The sequence below is a fragment of the Rattus norvegicus genome, chromosome 9, assembly GCF_036323735.1.
Source record: "Rattus norvegicus strain BN/NHsdMcwi chromosome 9, GRCr8, whole genome shotgun sequence".
NCBI classification, from domain to species: domain Eukaryota; kingdom Metazoa; phylum Chordata; class Mammalia; order Rodentia; family Muridae; genus Rattus; species Rattus norvegicus.
The window spans coordinates 23,731,517-23,751,383 of NC_086027.1; the positions used below are offsets into that span (position 1 = coordinate 23,731,517).

The 19,867-nt window shown below is 45.1% G+C and overlaps 1 protein-coding gene and 1 long non-coding RNA gene across 17 annotated transcripts in view; one reads left to right on the forward strand and one right to left on the reverse strand.

The window, feature by feature from the left end:
• Nucleotides 1–19,867, forward strand: part of Runx2 (RUNX family transcription factor 2) — a 328,971-nt gene that overhangs the window by 70,239 nt on the left and 238,865 nt on the right. For 12 of the 16 annotated variants that reach the window (XR_010054619.1, XM_039083955.2, XM_039083956.2 and 9 more), the window contains one exon: nucleotides 11,765–12,153. Coding sequence is in view for 15 of the 16 variants with exons in the window: in XM_039083955.2 (XP_038939883.1) it covers nucleotides 11,765–12,153 (389 nt within the window). In the remaining variant the exon portion in view is untranslated. Of the gene's footprint in view, nucleotides 1–11,723; nucleotides 12,154–19,867 lie in introns of those variants that run through there. The other 4 variants (XM_017596551.3, XM_006244554.5, XM_017596552.3 and 1 more) reach the window with 2 other exon arrangements.
• On the reverse strand, nucleotides 10,250–11,845 carry LOC120094793 (uncharacterized). The gene is made up of 2 exons (XR_005489471.2): nucleotides 11,735–11,845; nucleotides 10,250–11,329 (listed from the first exon to the last, which is right to left on the reverse strand). It is a non-coding gene; the product is annotated as an uncharacterized LOC120094793 (long non-coding RNA).

Genomic DNA, 19,867 nt, shown 5'->3' on the forward strand with positions numbered 1-19,867 from the left:
CCCAGGGCCCTGCGCTTGCTAGGCAAGTGCTCTACCACTGAGCTAAATCCCCAACCCCACATATTTTTTAAAGAAGCATTCATGATTTCCTTTCTATTACGATTGCTACAGTATATAATTGATAAAAATATAAGTGAATTATACTTTCTGATAGATATTTATTATGAATATTTAGTCCTTTGAAGTATGTGTCTTTGAAGGCATCACGTAAATTGGTGCACTTGGTCCCTTGATTCATATGGGTTTTATGTGGCAACCAGGAGATACCTTTTAATTTAATCTTTTTAAGAATTTTAGGTGTGAGCACTGTTTACACTATATCCTCCCTCTTCTCCCTCTTCAACTTCTCCTGTGCACCTTGATTCCCTTCGGGATTTATGGCCTCTTCTTTAATTGTTACACAATACACACACATACACAAACACACACACACACACACACACACACACACACACACACACCACACACCTATGACAGTTGAACTCAAGGTGATAAAGACCTGTTTTAAGGTGGTGTCAATGGAGAAAACGGACATAATGACTAATAAATCATTAACAGAATGAAGGGACAGACCGAAGAAGAAAATGGTGATTCATATATTTTAAGACCCAAGTTTCTGCCTTCATAGGTATATTCATTCAATCTCCTAATCGAAATTAATCACACAGTGTCTGCTAGGCTTTCTGCTTCTTCAGGGTTATCTAGGGCTAACCCCTATGTTTGAATAACAAGACCAAAAAATTAGCTCAGCTCCTCTCACTGTAGAAGCTCCAATCCCGTACACTGATGGCAAAGGTTGTAAGCTTCAGAAACACAAAGGTCACCCTTGTCTTCTCCTTCCTAAACAGCGAATTGGACACTGTGGGCATTTCAGTGTTGAGGGACTTATAGAATCTTCACACAGAGACACATCTGAGGCCATATCATGTTTTAGGCTAGGGTTCAGTTCAGGTTTTTACAGTGAGCCACCTGGCTAGATTCCCCAAGTTGTAGCTGCATCCATTCTCATTGGATGTGTTCTATGAAAAAGACTTCCCCACCCCAGGTCGTGTTGTCTGAGACCTCAAAAGGAGACCAAGGATCCACTCCAACCGAAACCTTCTGAAGGCCAACCCTCTCCCTCCTTGACTTCCAATTCTATACTCTCCGAAGGAGATGTTCAGAAAACCGAGTAGCTTGTACTAGATTTACCAAGGCCACATATGTTTTTCATATGATAAATAATTTCAAAGGTGGAGCGAATGACTGAGCTGAATTTTCCTCTCCATGCATGTGCAATCAGAATGACCGATAGATTGTTTAGATGGGTATCCTTCACTTCTTCCTTTCTGTGACAAGCACAAAACAACTCTCCAAGTATTTTCTTCCAGTTTCATCATTTTAACACGGACAGTCAAAAGGTGACAGTTCTTAGAGGGTCTGGCTTTCGACTGCAATGTTTATGCCAGATCTCTCTCAGAAGGAAAATTTTATAGTTGCATTTGTAAATGCTTGCAAAGAGAAGTTAAAAATTGAAAGTCGTTCCATTTTTCAAGGCTGACTGTATGATATGCTCTGTTGTTCACGAGCCCTGGTTCTGATAACTCTCTCATTAGTTTATTCTCCACAGTCCAATTGGATCAGAGCTGCCTTTGAAAAGAATTTTTAGTTTTCAGGGAGACCAGGATTGAACTGTGAATGACAATGTATGTTAAATTCTAACACCTCTATCAGGTTCCATGACACCATTATGGGCACACTATAATGACTTTAGTAAGGATAAACACCAGGGGAATAGGTCAGAAACGGGAGAAGAAAAGGACTAGAAATAAAACTACTAGACGCAACCTATACTTTGAGTAGCCATGAGAATAATACATTTTAAGCAGAATAAATCATGTCAATTCTGGAAAAGTTCCTTGAATATGGCACATTGTGGGAAGTCTTACATAAAAATAATCATAAGGTCCCCACATGCAATTTTTTTATTTAGAAACTTGAGTTGTAGGTGACTCATTGTGTGTGTGAGTCCTATGTTCCAGACCATCAGAAAGTGGTCTTACCTACTGAGCCATCTCTGACAACTCAATATTCTTAAAAATCAATCTTGATGCCATAAAATCCCATGATGAGCAAAGTATGAAAATTTAAAACAAAGTGGGGAATCTAAAACTTAATTTCATACTTTTCCTTCCCCCAGAAAACAGCTCTAACTAGAGAACCTCTCCTGACTGGGGCAGAGGAAGCTGTTGGGATAGGTCATGGACAAGAGCTAGAATGTGGCTTCTCAAGGCAGCCTCAGTAACTTTCCTCTTGTGAAGATGAGCACAAGTGAGAATCATGGTACCAGGACTGAGTGACTGATGTAAACAGCCCAACCGTATACTTCACAGTAGTTTACAGACAGGGATGACTGTCTATTTACATGGTATACCTTTATAGATAGGGACGGCACTTTAAGGTTCTAACTCAAGCCCTCCCACTTTGATTCAGTTAAGTTAGCATTAAACAAACAAAAAACTCAGTATACTTCAAAGGCCTTGAACTTTCTTCAGAAGCAATAATCAAACAAACTCTTAGCATTGCTTTTACATCTTTCTCGTGGAGATCGAAGATGTATGTGACATATTAAAAACTTGCAGAGAATTGGCAATATTCAACCCATTTATTTTGTTTAATTGCATGCTGTCTTAGCTTTATTTTCTTTCTTTCATAATTCTCTCTCTTTTAAAAAAATTATTTATTTATTTTATGTATCTGAGTACACTGTCCCTATCTTCACACACAACAGAAGAGGGCATCCCATTACAGATGGTTGTATTTTAAAAATAACTTTATTTTATTTTTTGAGAGCTTCATACATGAGTACTACAACACCACTCCCACTCTTCCCGCCCTCCTCTGATTCCTCCCAGGCCCACCCACTCCTAAATTCATGAACCCTATATCTTTAATGATTGTTGTCACACATATATTAACCTACATGTATTTATACATATACATCCAACTGTCTCCATTTACCATTGCCCATAATTATGTACCTTTTCATTATCACATGGGCTCTAGAATTTTATGAAATACGGAAAGAGAACTCCAGAAGAAAATACCGACTAGTTTCACCTCATGCTTTAAGACATCTATCTACCTTTTGTCTCTGTCAGCATCTTCATCTCTTAAATGTGTGTATCTTCTAACTGCACTTCTCTATAAGGTAGACATAAGTAATCTAATAGACATGCTCAAAATGCTCATCATACAACCCCAGGGGGTAATCCAGGTGGAACCAATGTAGTTGAGGCCCTGCTGGGGGTTAGTCCATGGAAAGCCTTAGTTTTCCATGTCCAAGTCCATTGAAGAGAGATCACAGAATAATTTAACCAAGAAAAATTTAAAGAATTACTGATTATAGCAGGGGATTGAAATAATAAGGGATTGACTTAACAAAGGTAAACGAAGCATAAAGAATACAGGAAGTGGGGGCTGGAGGGATGACTTAACTGTTAAGAGCATTTTCAGAGAACCGAAGTTTGATTTCTAGCACCAATATGGCAGCCTATGCAGGCTGTAACTCTGGTTCCATGATATCTGATGCCCTCTGCTGGCCACTGTGGGCACTGCTGGCACCTAGCGCACTTACATAAAGGCAAAACATTCCTATGCATATCATAATCTTAAAAAAAATACAAAAGGAAAGAACAAACAATACAGAAAGAGACAGAGACAGAGAGTCAGAGAGCTGAACTCACAATTCCAGCCTCTCTGGAGGTTGAGGCAGGAGGACCTCAGATTCTGTGCCTTACGGGGTTACAGAGAGAATTCAAGGTTAACCCGAGTAACTTATCAAGACCCTGTCTAATAAATAAGTAAATAAACTTAGGGAAATGAACCTAAGAATACAGCCCGATAAAGTAGTAATGACTGGGGCCAAAGTTCAATCCTCGGGACTGAAAGCAAGCAAGCAAGAGGGATAATAGAACACATCTCCTAATCTCAGGGCAACGGAGGAAGAGTCCTCGCCTCTGAGCATGCAAAGCTAAGATCCAGACCTTCTGTAGTTCAGAATACTTGAGGATGGATGGGTGGTCAGCAGGCATCTGGACGAAGCTGTCTAAGGAGAGAAATATTGTTATGGAGAACCCCGATGGGAGGGTCTAGTTTTGGGTGGGGTCGGGGGTTGCTGCTGCTCACGGCTTTTGGTTGATATGTGCTGCTTGCACTCAGAGAAGCCGGACAAGCTAGCTTTGCTGTAGCACTTGGGATTGGAGTAGTTCTCTCTCGCGCTCTTTCGTGTGCGTGTGTGCGTGCGTGTGCGTGTGCGTGCGTGTGCGCGCGCGCTGGGAGAAGAGGCAGTAGCTAGAACTGCTACCTGTGTTACACCGCAGAGACTTGAGGTAGATACAAGAGACCCAGAATGAAAATTCTTTCTAGTAAAGAGAAAGAGTTGATGGGCCCCAGATAGATCTCTACACAACTATAAAATGGGTGAATTTTGAGCCAAGATGCAGAAAGTTGCTAACTGACACTTAGGAGGGAGAACAGTAGCTCTGGAAGAAGAATCTCCGGTAGGAATGTGATTGGGAGAAAGTCCTGCCCACTTTTAAAAGAAAGTAAAATTCCCGTATTTTACTTAACTCGAACGTGAAAACATCGCAGCTGGCCTGCTGAAGCCATTCAAATGCTTGCCCAGTCCCCATCTGGCTGTCAAAAGGATGTGTTAGGACAGTCACTAAAAAGTTGGAGGAGATGACAGGACCATTGTTTATGGTTTACTTGATCCTAGGTAGGAAGGAGTAAGTCAGTGTTTTCTTCGAGAAATGTCTAATTGCAGGGAGGTTTAGGTAGAAACACCCTAGGCAGTTTCTGAGGGCGAACCCTCGCCACACAGACCTCACACTGTAGACCTCACACCGCAGGGCTGCTTGTGTACAGTCAGCTGGTAGAAAGAGTTGGACTCTTGACACTCAGTTTGTTTTTCCACTTCTTCCGATTGTAACGGGAATTTCCGACACGGTGAAAATGGTGCTTTTTGTACTTTGTTATTTGGACCAAAGACATCATTGTTTCCGTTTCTCTCATTATCTGGGCATGACACGTGGTCCACCCTAGGTCTAAAATGAAGCCCTGGCACCTTGGACGCGAGGGATTCTAGTTGAACAGCGCTGTCTTTGGTGAGTTTAGGGTAAGAGGAGAGCATTTGATAAGATTCCTATGGGAAAGGATTCCTACAGGAAACCTTTAATTTTAGGGGTTCTCATACATTTCATCCCAGACCCCCGTAAACTTTTTATATAGGACATTCCACAGTTGATCATCGCTACTGCCACACACCAAAAGCCACCTAAATGCCAGCAGGCTAATTAAGGAAAATTAATTTCACTTTCCTAAACTCTGGAAAGTGAAGTCAGACTGACTTTTAGAATTTTGGTCTTCAGGTAACGGGGTATTATTTAGGACGTTGGCATTCTAGTCAAAGGAAATATAAGCCCCCCTTTAAGAGCATACACATTCCACAGGAGCTCCACCTATGCCGTTGGAAGGGTCATATGGCAAGCATCACCCATTTTACGACAATGCTGTACCCTTCCGAGTGCCTGAAAATGACCCATGGGGACGTTAACTAGAACCAGGAAAGGTTTATGATGCTAAGCCCTCCGCTACAGACATTTCATCTCTTTTTACAGCCATGCAAATTGTTATAGGTCCACTGACAACAGGAAAAATTTACTGGGCTTAAAACAAATCAGGCAGCCTTTAACTGTCCAAAATTAAAATGGAAAAGCATGTCGGAATCACGGGAGTTCTTAAGCTGTCTTGAAAGCGCGGGTAGGACTTGTGAACACCCCGCACACCAGAAACTTCTCAGCGTGTCCGTTTGTGTCTTTTGTGGCGCTGTGGATGAAAAGGGGGTAACGAACCTAGTGAATCCTACCTGTGCTGGCAAGGTGGCTCAGTGGTTAGAATGCTTCCCATGGGCTGGAAGGATAACTCAGCAGTTAACAGCACTGGCTGCTCTTCCAGAAGACTTTGGTTTAATTCCCAATACCCACATGGTGGCTCACTACCATCTGCAACTCCCGTTGCCAGGGAGACCCTCTTCTAGCTTCCGAAGGTACCAGGCACTCGAGTGTTGCAAGGCGTATATACAGACAAAATGCCCATTTGCATAAAGTGAGTAAGGATAATTTTTAAAAAGTTCTTGCCATGCAAGAGAGAGGGTATGAGTCTGGCATTCCCATTTCGAATTGGCTACTCGGTTTAAGAGCAATCCAGGATGATTCCCCAACATCAACCATAGGGCCTCTGCATGCATATCCACACACATGCAGTCACACGGTTTACCCATGAAGGTACAAACATGCATGGACATCACAGCACACAGGCCCGTCAAGAAGAGTCTTTAGTCCAGATTTTGTCTGTGGGCTCTGCTATAACTGTTGGTTGGGTAACAGTACCCATCCTCCAGGCTAGCCTCATACAACCAAACCCCAAAGGAAACTCTCCAAAGATCTTTTTGCTTTCAACACCTCCCTTCCCTGCCACCCCTGCCACTCCCCGCCACATATACATGCACGAGAGCAGAGAACTCAGTATGGTCATAGTTTTCCGCTGGCCATCCTACTTTATTAGCTGGCTCACTGAAAAGTATTTTAAGATTTTTACAGAGCCTTTCTTCACCTTTCATCATGAAAAAAGACAAAAAAAAAACAAACAAAAACAAAACAAAACAAAAACCAAGCATATAAAATAATGTGGAAGGGATTAGGACGGGAAAGCAAGGGGGAAGGAAAGAGACAGACAGACAGACAGACACACATACACACACACACACACACACACACACACAGAGAGAGAGAGAGAGAGAGAGAGAGAGAGAGAGAGAGAGAGAGAAATTGTTTTAAACTCACACTTTCTTTGGAGAATTAGAGTTGCCAGGTATTATCACAAAACAGTTATATTAAACATTAAGAAGGGGCTATGTTTGTACCTTTTGTGGTAGTCAAATCTTCAGAAAAGTGTATTTTTTTTTTAGTACTGTAACATACAACTGAAAAGAAGAATATTTGTGAAGAGGAATCTAGTGTTTTTTTTTAAAGGGGTGTGTGTGTGTGTGTGTGTGTGTGTGTGTGTGTGTGTGTGTGTGTGTACATGGAGTGACCTGTGGCTCCAGCCACATATGTAGCAGAGGATGGTCTTTTCAGCCATCAGTGTGAGGAGAGACCCTTGGTCCTGGCTTGATGCCCCATTGTAGGGAAATGCCAGGGCAAGGAGGCCTGAGGGAGTGGGTGGGTGGGGGAGCACTGTCATAGTAGCAGGGGGAGGGGGGATGGGATAGGGGGTTTCTAGAGGGGAAACTGGGAAAAATCTTTGAAATGTAGATAAAGAAAATATCCAATAAAAAATGAAGAAAAAAAGTGTGTGTGTATGTATGTGTGTGTTTGTGTGTACAAGATATGGGGTGTGTGTGTTTAAAATATGTATATAGGGTGTGTATAGGGAGTGTGTGAGTGTATGTGTAAGGTGTGTGTATAGGATGTGTTTATAGGGTGTGTGTGTTTATATAGGTTGTGTATGTGTAGAGTGTGTGTGTGTGTGTGTGTGTGTGTGTGTGTGTGTAGGATGTATGTGTGGGTACATGCATACCTGTGGTGGCCAGAGGTCAACCTCTAGTATGATCCCTCACACGTAATCCACCCTGTCCTTTGGGACAGGTTCTTACTGGCCTGGATCCCCTTGAGTCAGCTGGGCTGTCTAGGCAGCAAGTCCCAGGGATTAGCCTGTCTTGCCTTCCCAGCACTGGAGTTGAAACGCCATTTTATTCTGATTTTTGGGTGGGTGGGGCTTAGGCAGGGTCTTCAGGGCCTCAAGCCCCTGCTGTAAGTAAGCAGTAAGCTCATTACTGAGTGAGCTGTGTTCTCAGCCAGCCCCTGGTGAGACCAAGCATTTCACTGCAGCAGCAGTGAGGACACACATGCAAAAGCCCCACGTTTTTCCTATGCCTTTACTGCTAGGGGAAGTTTGAGGGAAGGGGCTGTGGAAATGTTTCCTACTTGAAGTTCAGTGCTCAGAGCCAAGACCACGCCAGTTCCAGCTGAGAGCAAGTACGCTCTTGAAACCAGACTGAAATCCACTGTGCCAGATACCTGAGCCCTTGTTAGGGCATTCAGTGGAAAATTTCATTTCCACATTATAAATAACTGTAGGATATTTTAAGGGATCCAAGACTGAGAACTTCCAAGAGCTGCTTACATTAGTTGTACTGAAATGTTTAATGGAGGGAAGATGCCCAGGAAGGCTATAAAGCCGAATTACCGGATATGATTAATTAAAATAAATAATCTCACCATTGATTAAATTGCCCTTAAAATCCCCAACCATTGAGGCCTGCATGTCTCATTATGCATCAAGTAAAAGGAGGGGGGCATGAGGAATGGCGGTGGTAATAAACAGCAATGGTGGGAAAGCAAAGGTCCACAAGGTAGAATTTCTTATATTCAAACAACCCCAGAATTTCTTGTTGGAAAAAGCCCAACTCTGGGAGCCCTTGTTTGAAACATGGTCAGTTTCTCAGTTCTGTCAGTTTCTGGAAGTTCCTTGTTCTGTGGGTTTCCTGGGAGGAGGACGAAATGCCCTCTCCCAGCGACTTTCTATCTCTGACTGCAGATGCTATCCGTTTTTGGTGACTCTCCCCTCTTCTGTAATCCCAGAAGCTATGAAAACAAGCTGTGCCACCAAAGGAAACTGTCCCGCTAAGGACAGGAGGGGTATGCATGTAATTGTGTCATGGTGTTAGGGTATGAGTTTGTGAGGATGCAAGTTAGTGTGGGTGCAGTTTCTCTCTCAGATGGGTTAGGAAGTCTGACTTCCCTTTCTAGGCTGAAGTCTATGGCTGGGGAGATTAGCTCATGCGCAGGCAGGGCGAGGCATATTCAGGCTTAGAGCTCTCCCCTGTGATCAAAAAGATAAAGTGACACCCTTAAGAGACAGCACAGCAACTCTCGCTGCACCTGCAGTGTATTTTGGGATAAGTGGTTTCAGTGGTCCCAGACTGGACCGGGAGCTCTAGAGACAAGGAGGCCACTCAGCACGAGGAAGTCGTGTGTGTGTGTGTGTGTGTGTGTGTGTGTGTGTGTGTGTGAGTGATAGCTAGTGGCACAGAATTGCTTTCCAGTGGCATAGAGGAGCAGGCAGTGGAGGAAGAGGGAGACTGAGAGGCGCAGGGAGAGTCTGAGAGGAAGATTAGTGGAAGAATCCGGAAAGAGAGCAAACAAGAGACAAGGAAAGACCGACAGAGGGGCATAGTTGTAGGTAGAGCGAGCAGAAAGGGGTGGCCGAAACAGTGACTCAAAGGGGAAGGGCATAGGAGTGCTCCCCAGTGTCATCCTTATGCCTGTGAGAGGGCATGCAGTCACACCCAGCTCTGTCCTCTCCTCAGTCCCCAGAGCGCCTCCCAGGCACAGGAACACAGGTCTCCAGATCATCTGAGCACAAAAATCCACTTTTTGTACTCGCCAAGTTCTTAGCGCACAGAGGCACCAACAACCTCTTTGGCGCCCTGGGGACCTTTTCTATGCTCTGCGGGCGCGCGGGCAGGCTGGGGGGGGGGGGGCTCAGAGAGGCAGGATCCTGACAGGTCTCTTGCAGAACTTGGGAGGACTTTGCACCCAACAATAAAAGCACCAATTAGTGGCTATGTGAAGAGTTTTAAATAATGATGGATGGTGAGAAATAAGTTACCTCTTCAGTCCTCTAAGGGGACTACTTCATTGATTTCACCAAATCCCAGTTGTGTCAACTACCTTGTTAGGAGCTACCGGGACTTTGGTAGATGATTCCATTTGGAAGCTTTGGGAGTTTGAAAAGAATCGGTTAAGCAAGACATAACAGACATCACACAAGAGGTGAGCGGGCCCGATATTGCTTCTGCCTAGTTCTTGGGGTGTAGCAGCCTCCGGCGGATTTCCCGGCTTCTGTGGGCGCCGCAAGTTGTTTGATTTGTTTTGAAGGCTCAGAATTTGAGGCTGGTCGGAGACACCCACGTGCTTCTGACTCCCATCAGCATAATGATCGCCTTAGCTTGGGTCGTGTCTATATAAACCACAAAAACCTAATCATTAGAAATCCCAGCCTCCAAAAACCACATTTTAGGTAAAAACTGCTGCTTTTTTCCCCCCACACCCCTTCATCTCTCAACCACAACCTTTTGGGGATTCCAAAATCGCCTACCCCCAAAACGCCGGGAAACAAATACATAAATAAATAATTACTGAACCATTTTTTACCTTTTACTTTTATTCCTCCAAAGTGGGGAGCGGCGAGGAAGACAGTTTAAGACACTAGACTTAGTCTGAGACGAAGACTGGACTTAATAAAAGATTGGAAAATTAATGGATAACCGCTGTGTATTTCCCCTTTCTCAGCAAGCGTTTTTGCAACTTACAACTTATTTTAATTACCAAGCTGTCTTTTTTTTATTTCTTAAAAAAAAAAAAGCAACCCATCCTTATTCTCCAGTAATGACAAGAAGGACTGTATAATAAAAATGTCCAGACATCCGTTAGAGTTTCTAAAACTATTTTGACATGCCCTCCTGTCACCCTTTTCTGATGTCACCTAAGGGGGGAAAAACCACCCCCGAAGTCTGTAAAAACCTTCCCCCCCCCCCCGCCCCAGCCAATGTGGGGTGGGGTTGGGGGGGAAGGGTGAAGAGTGCTCAGAAGTCAACTCGGACACTTGAGAATTTTCCTTCCTCCACTCCTGAAGTTATAACGAAAAATTAACGTCAGCAGGAGCAGCCTGAGACTCTCTAGCTTCTCAGCTTCATCGTAGTCAGATCGAGAAGAGGTTCTTGGTCCTGGGGGTGAAGGGGGAGCGGAGGACGCAGGCGGCGATGTCCTAGGCGGGGACCGCCTCCTTCCAACTTCGGGCGCCGAGCGCAGCGTGCCGGCGCTTCTGGCGGCCGGCGGGCGGCGGCAGCGGCTGCGATCCGCAGGCTCCAGATCTGTCGCCCCGAGATCCGCTCCCCCCCACCCCCCACTTACCTCCGGGCACCTTGAAACGCCAGGGGGGCCCGGGGCACTTGGCAAAGAGCTGGAGGGACCGGGCTGCGAGGTAGACGGAGGCGAGTGAGAGGGAGAGAGAAACGGGGCAAGGAAGGACTCGGCGGCCGGAGGACTCGGAGCGCGCAGGCAGCGAGGGGAGCGCGCAGCGGCCTCGGAGGAGGAGAAGGAGGCGCCGGCAGGCGACGGCGCCGCGAGCTGGACAGCCACGCTCGGCTTGGCGGTGGCGGACAGCGAAGGGTCACACGCGCCGCCGAGATGGACTGCTGAACCTGCCGGGCTCCACTACGGAACTGGAACCGGGAGTGGGTCGTCAGCGCACCTAGGACACGGTGCCCCGAGGGGCCCCACAACTGCATGCTGCTAACTTCAAGTCCCTTGCCTCGGCTGGGACAAACACGCCCCCGAGTCCCGCTCGCTGCTGCCACCGCCGGGGGCTCCCAAGCCTCCCGGTGGAGATCGGCCCCGCTCGGGTGTCCCCACCCGCCACCCGACTGTACGGGGTCGCCAGCCGCCGGCCCCCAGCTGACTCCGCCGGCACTCGGCTTTCTCGAACTTGATTTTCTCACCTCTTCTGTCCCGTCACCTCCATCCTCTTCCTCCCCCCTCCCGCCCCCGTCTCGCCTCCACCCCCTCGATTTCCTCCACCTCGCCCCCCATTTCCACCCTCCTCCCCCTCCCCCGGCCACTTCGCTAACTTGTGGCTGTTGTGATGCGTATTCCCGTAGATCCGAGCACCAGCCGGCGCTTCAGCCCCCCCTCCAGCAGCCTGCAGCCCGGCAAGATGAGCGACGTGAGCCCGGTAGTGGCTGCTCAGCAGCAGCAGCAGCAGCAGCAGCAGCAGCAGCAGCAGCAACAGCAGCAACAGCAGCAGCAGCAGCAGCAACAGCAGCAGCAGCAGCAGCAGGAGGCGGCCGCAGCAGCAGCAGCGGCAGCGGCGGCGGCAGCAGCGGCGGCAGCCGTGCCCCGGTTGAGGCCGCCGCACGACAACCGCACCATGGTGGAGATCATCGCGGACCACCCGGCCGAACTGGTCCGCACCGACAGCCCCAACTTCCTGTGCTCCGTGCTGCCCTCGCACTGGCGGTGCAACAAGACCCTGCCCGTGGCCTTCAAGGTAAGAGACTGGTTACCCCCAACCCCTGGCCAGGCCCGGTGGAATCTTCCGCGCTGTGGTCTCGGTGCCCGTGGGTGCCCTCCAAGACTCTAACCTTGGTGGCCCCACTCAGAGGACCGAGGTGGCCCTGATCTTCTTACCCCGCAGCGGTCACCGCGAGCAGATCCCCCTTCTCACCTGTGCGCCCACTACCATCTCAGCCTAGGTTCCCTTGCTCGTTCACTCTTCACGTCTCCCAGGCATGGTTCTTGCCTCTTTCCCTGCTGGGGCCCCAGACGCCCCGAGGTGCCCGCTGTGAGTTGCAAACTTCCTCCAGCCCCCTTCACCCCGGGGTCCCCGCACTCCTCCCGGACATCCCGGCTTCCTTTCTCCGGGATCCCGTGCGCTCCTTTCCCCGCAGCCGCAGGCCGCTACCCCGAGCTAGGCGTCCCTTTCCCGGATTGGGTGCCGTTTGGCAGTCCCAGCTGCTCCCGGGCTTGGCCCGGATGCCCGCAGGGTGCCGGTACCCGAGGGCGCTTGTGTCTGGGGCGGAATGAGGTGCCAGCCAGCCTTGGCGCGTAGGTTGAGGGTGCTCAGTAAACTTGGGATGAACGCGGGAGAGCGGGGACGGACGGGGACATTCGCGCCCTCCTTGGCCGGCTCCAGTTCCCGTTACTTGGAGGAAGGCGGGGCCGCCGGGGTCTCGGCTTCTATCGAGGCCCGGCAGCTGCGGGGGCTCGGGGCGCTGGATCTCTGAGTGCGGGAAAGGGAGTGAGCATCGGGGAAGGGGATCAAGGCTCAGGCTGCCTCCTCCCGCCTCACTCCTCCTGGGAGGAATCCTGTGGTGGAACTTCGGTTGGTCAGAATGAAACAGAGGTGAAAACTTTATTTGCCTTGAAGGAGCCAGAACCCCCAGATGTCCCTTCTTGGGGAGGTCGGTGGGTGGCTCCCGCCGGAGGCCTGGGCTCCAAGGTGCGCTCCCGCGGCCTCCTCCGCCGAGTCCGTTAGCTTGCCAGCACCCATAGCGGTGGGAGTCACGCGCAGCTGCGGACAGGTTGAAAGTGTGCGGGTCCCCAGTCTCTGGTCATATCTGTGATGCAGTTTGGGGTTCCGGCGCCATGAGAGATGGTGGTGGTGGTGTGAAGCACCCTTCCAAGCCCCCTCCCCCCCAGAACAGACTGTGGTGGATGGGTGACTGTCCACTCTCGCTGGTCCAGACGCTAGGGATGGAGTTTGGGAGCCAGCAAGAGAAATGAATCCATGGGTACATCCAGTTTTAGTGGGTGAGCCTGGGACCCAGCATCTGTGTAGAGCAGGTTAAGAATGATCTAGAAAGAAAGAAAGGGAGAGAGAGAGGAAAGGAGAAAAAAAAGGCGGAATTGTGCCAATTCCTTCATCTCGGACACCGGTGCCAAACTCCCACGGGCCCCTTGCATTTCCCAGTTGTTGATCACCCGGTACCCCACGCAGCAATTCGGATTCCATGTGTGGGTGGAGCAGCAAGAGGGGCCCAGGTCAATTAGAGCAGTTATCTCTCTAGGTCTGCTATCTGAACAGAAATCTGAATGGATTGTTGTGGAAGGGGTGTGTGTGTGGCACTGTGGCGGCCCGTTTCCTTTTGCAGTTGGATCAAGCAGTGGTCCTAAGAGAACGCACGTCGCATTTCTCCCCTTTGAGAGCATTCATTTTGGCGATTCATGTTTTCTTCTTGTGATGTGAAAAGGAGAAGTTGCAGTAAATGGTTTTCCATTGAGAGGAATCTTTTACAATGTTTATCAGCCAAGGGCCCGGAATTTTCTAAGTACCCTCTGTGAGAGTAGACATTATTTGAACAATAAAACCTTTTCCCAAACCTAAATGAAAATAGAGGGACATGTAAGTAAGTAGATATTTTGTATAATGCAAGGGCTTACATTAAGGTGTAAAAACTGAACTTAATTAATTCAATGTCCAGTGTTCTGTGCACCCTTCTGGTGTTGGATGTGCTTAGGGATAACTGTACTGAATTGGCTGGCCGTTTGCATGGTGCATTGATTTTTGAGTACAAGTATTCTGCAGGAAAAGATGTGGGTATAAAAGACGGAGCATGATTCAGTCTGAACTTTTCTTGGATCTGGAACCTGGATTTCCTAACTAGTTTCTAAAACGATTCTGAAAGTGAACTTCTTTCTCTATTGTTAAGCCTTCTAATCACAGAGTGCACTGTTTTTCCTTAAACAGTAAACAGACCATTGATAACATAGGGCTTATTACAATGTTAAAATTTGTGATACATTGAGTTAAAGACCATTGAGATTCGCCCTAATAGTTTTATCTCTCTGTTTAAATAAAAAAAAATATGGATATCTGGAGGTTCAGATTTTTGGACAGCAACTTTTATAATTTTCATTTCAATGATGTAACAACAACCCTTTCAAAATAACTTGCTTTGGGAATAAACGCATGACCATAGCAGGCTTCTTATCCTCTCTCAACCTAATCAAATACATCTGCACCGAGGAAATACTATGAAGAAGTCCCCCCTTTCAAACGTGGTGACAGCAATTTGGCTATCCTATCCAGAGCTACGTACAAAATAAGTTATGATATTGTCAGGTGGAACGCAGAGAGCTAAATGCTCTTAGAACATGCTCCCTCCTCCCTCACCCCCCCCCGACTGAGAGAAAAAAAATCGTTGAGAAATCTAGTGTTCAACACAATATTTATTGAGCCTATATTTTAGGTTTGCGGCCCAAAGTTCACTGCACTCAACCAGAAATGCATTCAGCAGACTGGTCTGATATCTGATAACTTAAAATAGTGCTTCACCATGATGATGACAATAGGTTATATCAAAGAATACTGATCCGATTGGTATTGCTATTGTTCATGTAACATAATTTGGGCTTTTAAAAGGAGTCCTTATTTCCTTTATATTCGACATGCCAAAAATACAAAACAGCTAGTGGCCTTCGTGCAAAGTTATTTATTACCACTGCGCTTTTTACCAAAGTTCTGTAGTTTTGAAACAGTCAGTCCTTCCAGGTGTCAAGGAAATGGAAATAAATATTTTTAACATTTCTTTCAGGTGTATCTCACTAAAACCTTAAAATAGTTTAGGCCTACTATTCGGGGATGCTAGGCTCTTTCTGTCAAGGATGATTTTAGTGCCAGGACGGGAGCAATTTGCAAATTCAGCTCAGTAGTTGATGGTGGGTCTGGTAGACCGAGTGTATAGACTGCATCAACTCTGCATCCAGTAGCACCCTTTGAGTTAGGGGCCTGTCAGCATCTTCACTGTGAAACCTGGTGTTCAGGGTTCATAACTAAGTGGCCTTAAATAGCTTCAAGCTGAAACACTATGTTGACATCCAGATGTATATCTTAACAGTTGAAGTAGTATAGGCCCATATCACTGTTTTAAGTTAGAGAATATGAGATCGTATATTCACCAAAACCACATTCTTTCTAGTAATGCTAAAGAAAAAGAGCATATTTAGGTATATGATCAAATACTCATAGTTAATTTTGTATTTTTAATATCATCTTTCAGTTTCGCTGAGGTTTTCAAATGATGATGCGATTTCTATTTGAGAATGACTTGCTGGCAACGATTGGCTATTTTTTTTTTCTTTCTTTAAAAGCAAACTTGCAACTTATACATAACTGAGTGTCCGTGGTTTGTATCTTTCTTGAGTGTTTCATGATCAGACTTTGTATCTTTAAGCAATCTAATTATAACTTAAGAAGGGAAGACGTTATTAAGCTTGTCAAATCTTTATTAAACCTAATGCAAACTGTTTTTGCAAAATTATGTCAATTATAGTACATCAAGTTATGAAGACAGGGCACATTGTTTTTGTAAAATCCATTTAAAAAGAAATATTATGAGGCTGTACTATACATGTATATATACCCACACATATATATATATACATATATATGTGTATATATGTTAGTAAGAATACATTTTAGATAGAATATATGTAGTTTTTAAACTGCGGAACATTTACATTTAAGGAGCCGTGGTAGCTCTGGTTCTTTCTACTGTCTCCTTTACCATCACTGCTGTGTATTTTCAGAGGTCTGGGGTAGCCTCTGTTACATGATCTAAGCCACTGTGATTCATTGCATACAGATTGCTGGCTTAAACTGAAAAAAAATTTGTCAAATTTATTTTTTGTTGGCCACATATTTTTAAGATGATACCTTGTACCTGTTTTTCTTTTAGAATTCAATTGGCTTTCCCCCCTCTGAGTTTAGAAAGCCTTCCTGGATGAAATTCTAAAACCACACTGTAGTATTTGTTTAAAAAATTTCTATAGTTTACTTAAAAAAATAGTTTTGTTTTGTTTTCCGCTTCTCGCAATTACTGAGTTGCCTCTCTCTTTATTACAAAGAAAAATACAATCAGATTCTATCTTGCAAATAGTAATAATTCATTTTATTGCACGTGCATTGTGCCAACATAATGTTAATCTGTCAGAGTAATTGATTAGCGTAGACTGAACTGTTGTCCATGGAGATGTCATGGGCAATTTTCAACTTCCAGTATGGTAAGACCACAGGAACAGGGGCTAAGTTAAGTTTATTATCGAGTCTTGTTCAGAGCAAGGTGCAGATTCAGTCAGAATGGGACTCAGACAAGCTCTCAACATCATTAGAGTCAGAATATTCTTTAACTTCGTTTGTACAAACTGCATGTTGTGTGGTTTAAATGCTGGTTACAGTGGGGTGAGCTAAATAAAGCAGATTCCTTCTCAATTCTGAGGCGACAGAACAGAAAGTGACTTCTCTCTTCTCTTGCTTTCCTTGACTTTGTAATTGTTATAATTCAAGAACACCTAGAAATGAAATTATTATTCTTTGTAGAACAGTACTTCATGTTGGGCAGCATGGGAAAAAGTTCAGTTCATGCCTTGGCCTAACCAGTTAGAGAAAATTTCTTTCTTTCTTTCTTTCTTTCTTTCTTTCTTCCTTCCTTCCTTCCTTTCTTTCTTTCTTTCTTTCTTTTCTCTCTCTCTCTCTCTCTCTCTCTCTCTCTCTCTCTCTTTCTTTCTATTTTGGCTGTTTTTTTTTTTCCTCTTTAGAATGTTTTTCCGTTACTTGGGTTTGGTACAGATAAAATGTGTAAAACTTTCCTCATTCTTTGGTTTTCTTTTAGATAAACATGGTTGAGAATATTCAAAGGAAACTTCTAAGCTTCAGACATCTACTTAAAAAGTCTCAAACATGTAATTATGCTTCTGACTGATACAAAGTTAAATACAGCACTCCCCCTCCCAAGACATACACCACTCCTCCTCAGAAACAACAGTGGCCAGTCTGGTCTGATACAACGAACAGCAGAACATACAGTAGGTTTTAGTCAGCCTTGTCAGAAAGATTGTCACGTGTGTGCTGGCATGTTCTCCAGGCCAAGCTCTAAGCTTCATAGAATGTGCACACAACTGTCTGTTTTGCTAAATACACAATATTTGATATACAAAGCAAATCTATACTTAATATGATTATCATTACACTGCTTTCATATTGTGGATTTAAGCATTCACTCTTAGGAATCTTCTTTCACATTTTCCCTCATTGAACCAACTTTTGTTCTCTTTTAATTAAAAAAAAAGTCCATTATGTTAAAAAAATGTGGTAAAATAATAATGTCCCAGCTCTTGAAAACTTTTAAACTGAGGCATATTTCTTTATAATTGTTTTTCTGAAACACTGCACAACTGGGGTGAAACCCAGGGGGAGCAATCCTTTACCTGTGAGACTACTGCAGAACACTTGAGGCCGTGAAGAGCCACATACTCAGGGATAGCCTTAAAGGATCCTTAGCACGGAAAGCCCAAGTCAGCAGCAGACTCAGCACCACTCTCCTTATCGCACGGAAACCGAGATCACTATGGCGACACTCTGTGCTGCTGGGGCATCTTCTACATTTTGCAGATTAAAAACGATTTCCAATGTATGTTGGGAAACCCTGGTTCTTAGAGAGAAAATGGTTGGTGTGATGGTCAGAGTAGATATATAGGAAAAGTAGGGGAAATAGCATCTTTTGCTTTTTAGTACATAAAGCCCTTTTTAAAGATGGTATTTTTTTCTTTCACCTTTATTAATAATTATTTTTCAGTAGAAAGCCAGGCAACAGGGGTTAAAATACAATCTGCTGAGGGTACAAGATGTTTTCATAGTCAGATGAATGCTGGTAGGCACAGTCAATTATTTCTGTATTTTCAAACGTGCATTTTTTTGGCATTGGAGAAATGCCCCATCTTCAGTAACCCTCTCTTAGTAACCCTCTCTGCCACACCCGAGTTGCTAGACCAAGGTGACAGAGAGGAAATCTTGTTCTCAAGGGATTTGCTTTTGACCCAGGAGACTTTTCAAGTTGAGAAGAACTGTGTACTCCAGGTAATACCGGTCTGCAGTGAGGACACTTTGCTGTCTGAGGGATGCTGACTCATCCTATAACTGGTTCCCTCAGCATTTTAGCTGGTAGCCCACAAAGCTGTTGGCTGCTGAGAACAGTGCTTTTTTTTTTTAAACTCTTTCATTTACTTGTTTCATAGACACACATACACGCACATATACATGCATGCACACACAGAGACACATACACACACATACACACATATATATATATATGCATACACACAGACATACATACACATATGCAGAGACACACACAAGACACAAGACATACACATACATATGCACACACAGAGACACATATTCATATACAGGCACATACAGATACACAGATATACACACACACATGCACATACACAGACACACAGAGACATACATACACATACACAGACACACAGACATACATACACATACACAGACACACAGACATACATACACATGTACACACACAGACATACACATATACATGTACACACATAGAGACACACACAGAGACACTCTTACGTACACATGTACACACATAGACACAGACATACATACATCTATCTATCTATCTATCCATCTATCTATATATCTATATATACATGCACATAACAGAGACACACACATACATGTATACATACATACACATGTACATGCATAGACATACACATATACATGCACTTACAGTGACATATTACACAATCACAGAGACATAACAAATACATGAACACACACAGAAACACACACATATTCCTCTCTCACATATAAATGTGTGTGTGTGTGTGTGTGTGTGTGTGTGTGTGCGCGCGCGCGCATTACTATATGAGGCTATGGAATGCCAAGGTACGCATGTGGTGATCAGAAAACAACTTCTGATATTGGTCCTTGTGCTCTACACTGTCCCGGGCAGCCTCTTTGCTGTTTGCTGCTGTGTGCCGGACTAAATGACTCACAAGCCACCCCCAAACCCCGCCCCAATCTCCCAGTAAGCATGCTGGTATTACAAATGTCAGACCTGCATCTTTTCATGTCTGCCCTTCATGTGGGCTCTGAAGAGTTGAATCAGCCCCCATGCTTGTATGGCTAACACTTTACCCACTGAGCCATCTCTCATCAAATGCCCTCCTAATACGCCAGGCACTGTGTTGAGAGTTGAGATTCGTAAGTAAACTAGCTGAAACGAAGGCCATTCCTTAAATCTGGGACTAATTCATTAAAAAAGAGGTGTTAATTATTAATCTACAAAAGTGAGGGTGAAAAGACAGAGCGGGACACTGGGGATGTGAGTCCTATATGCTAAGAAAAAGCCTCTTGATTTTTGAACTGAACAAGGTACGAGGTTGGAGAA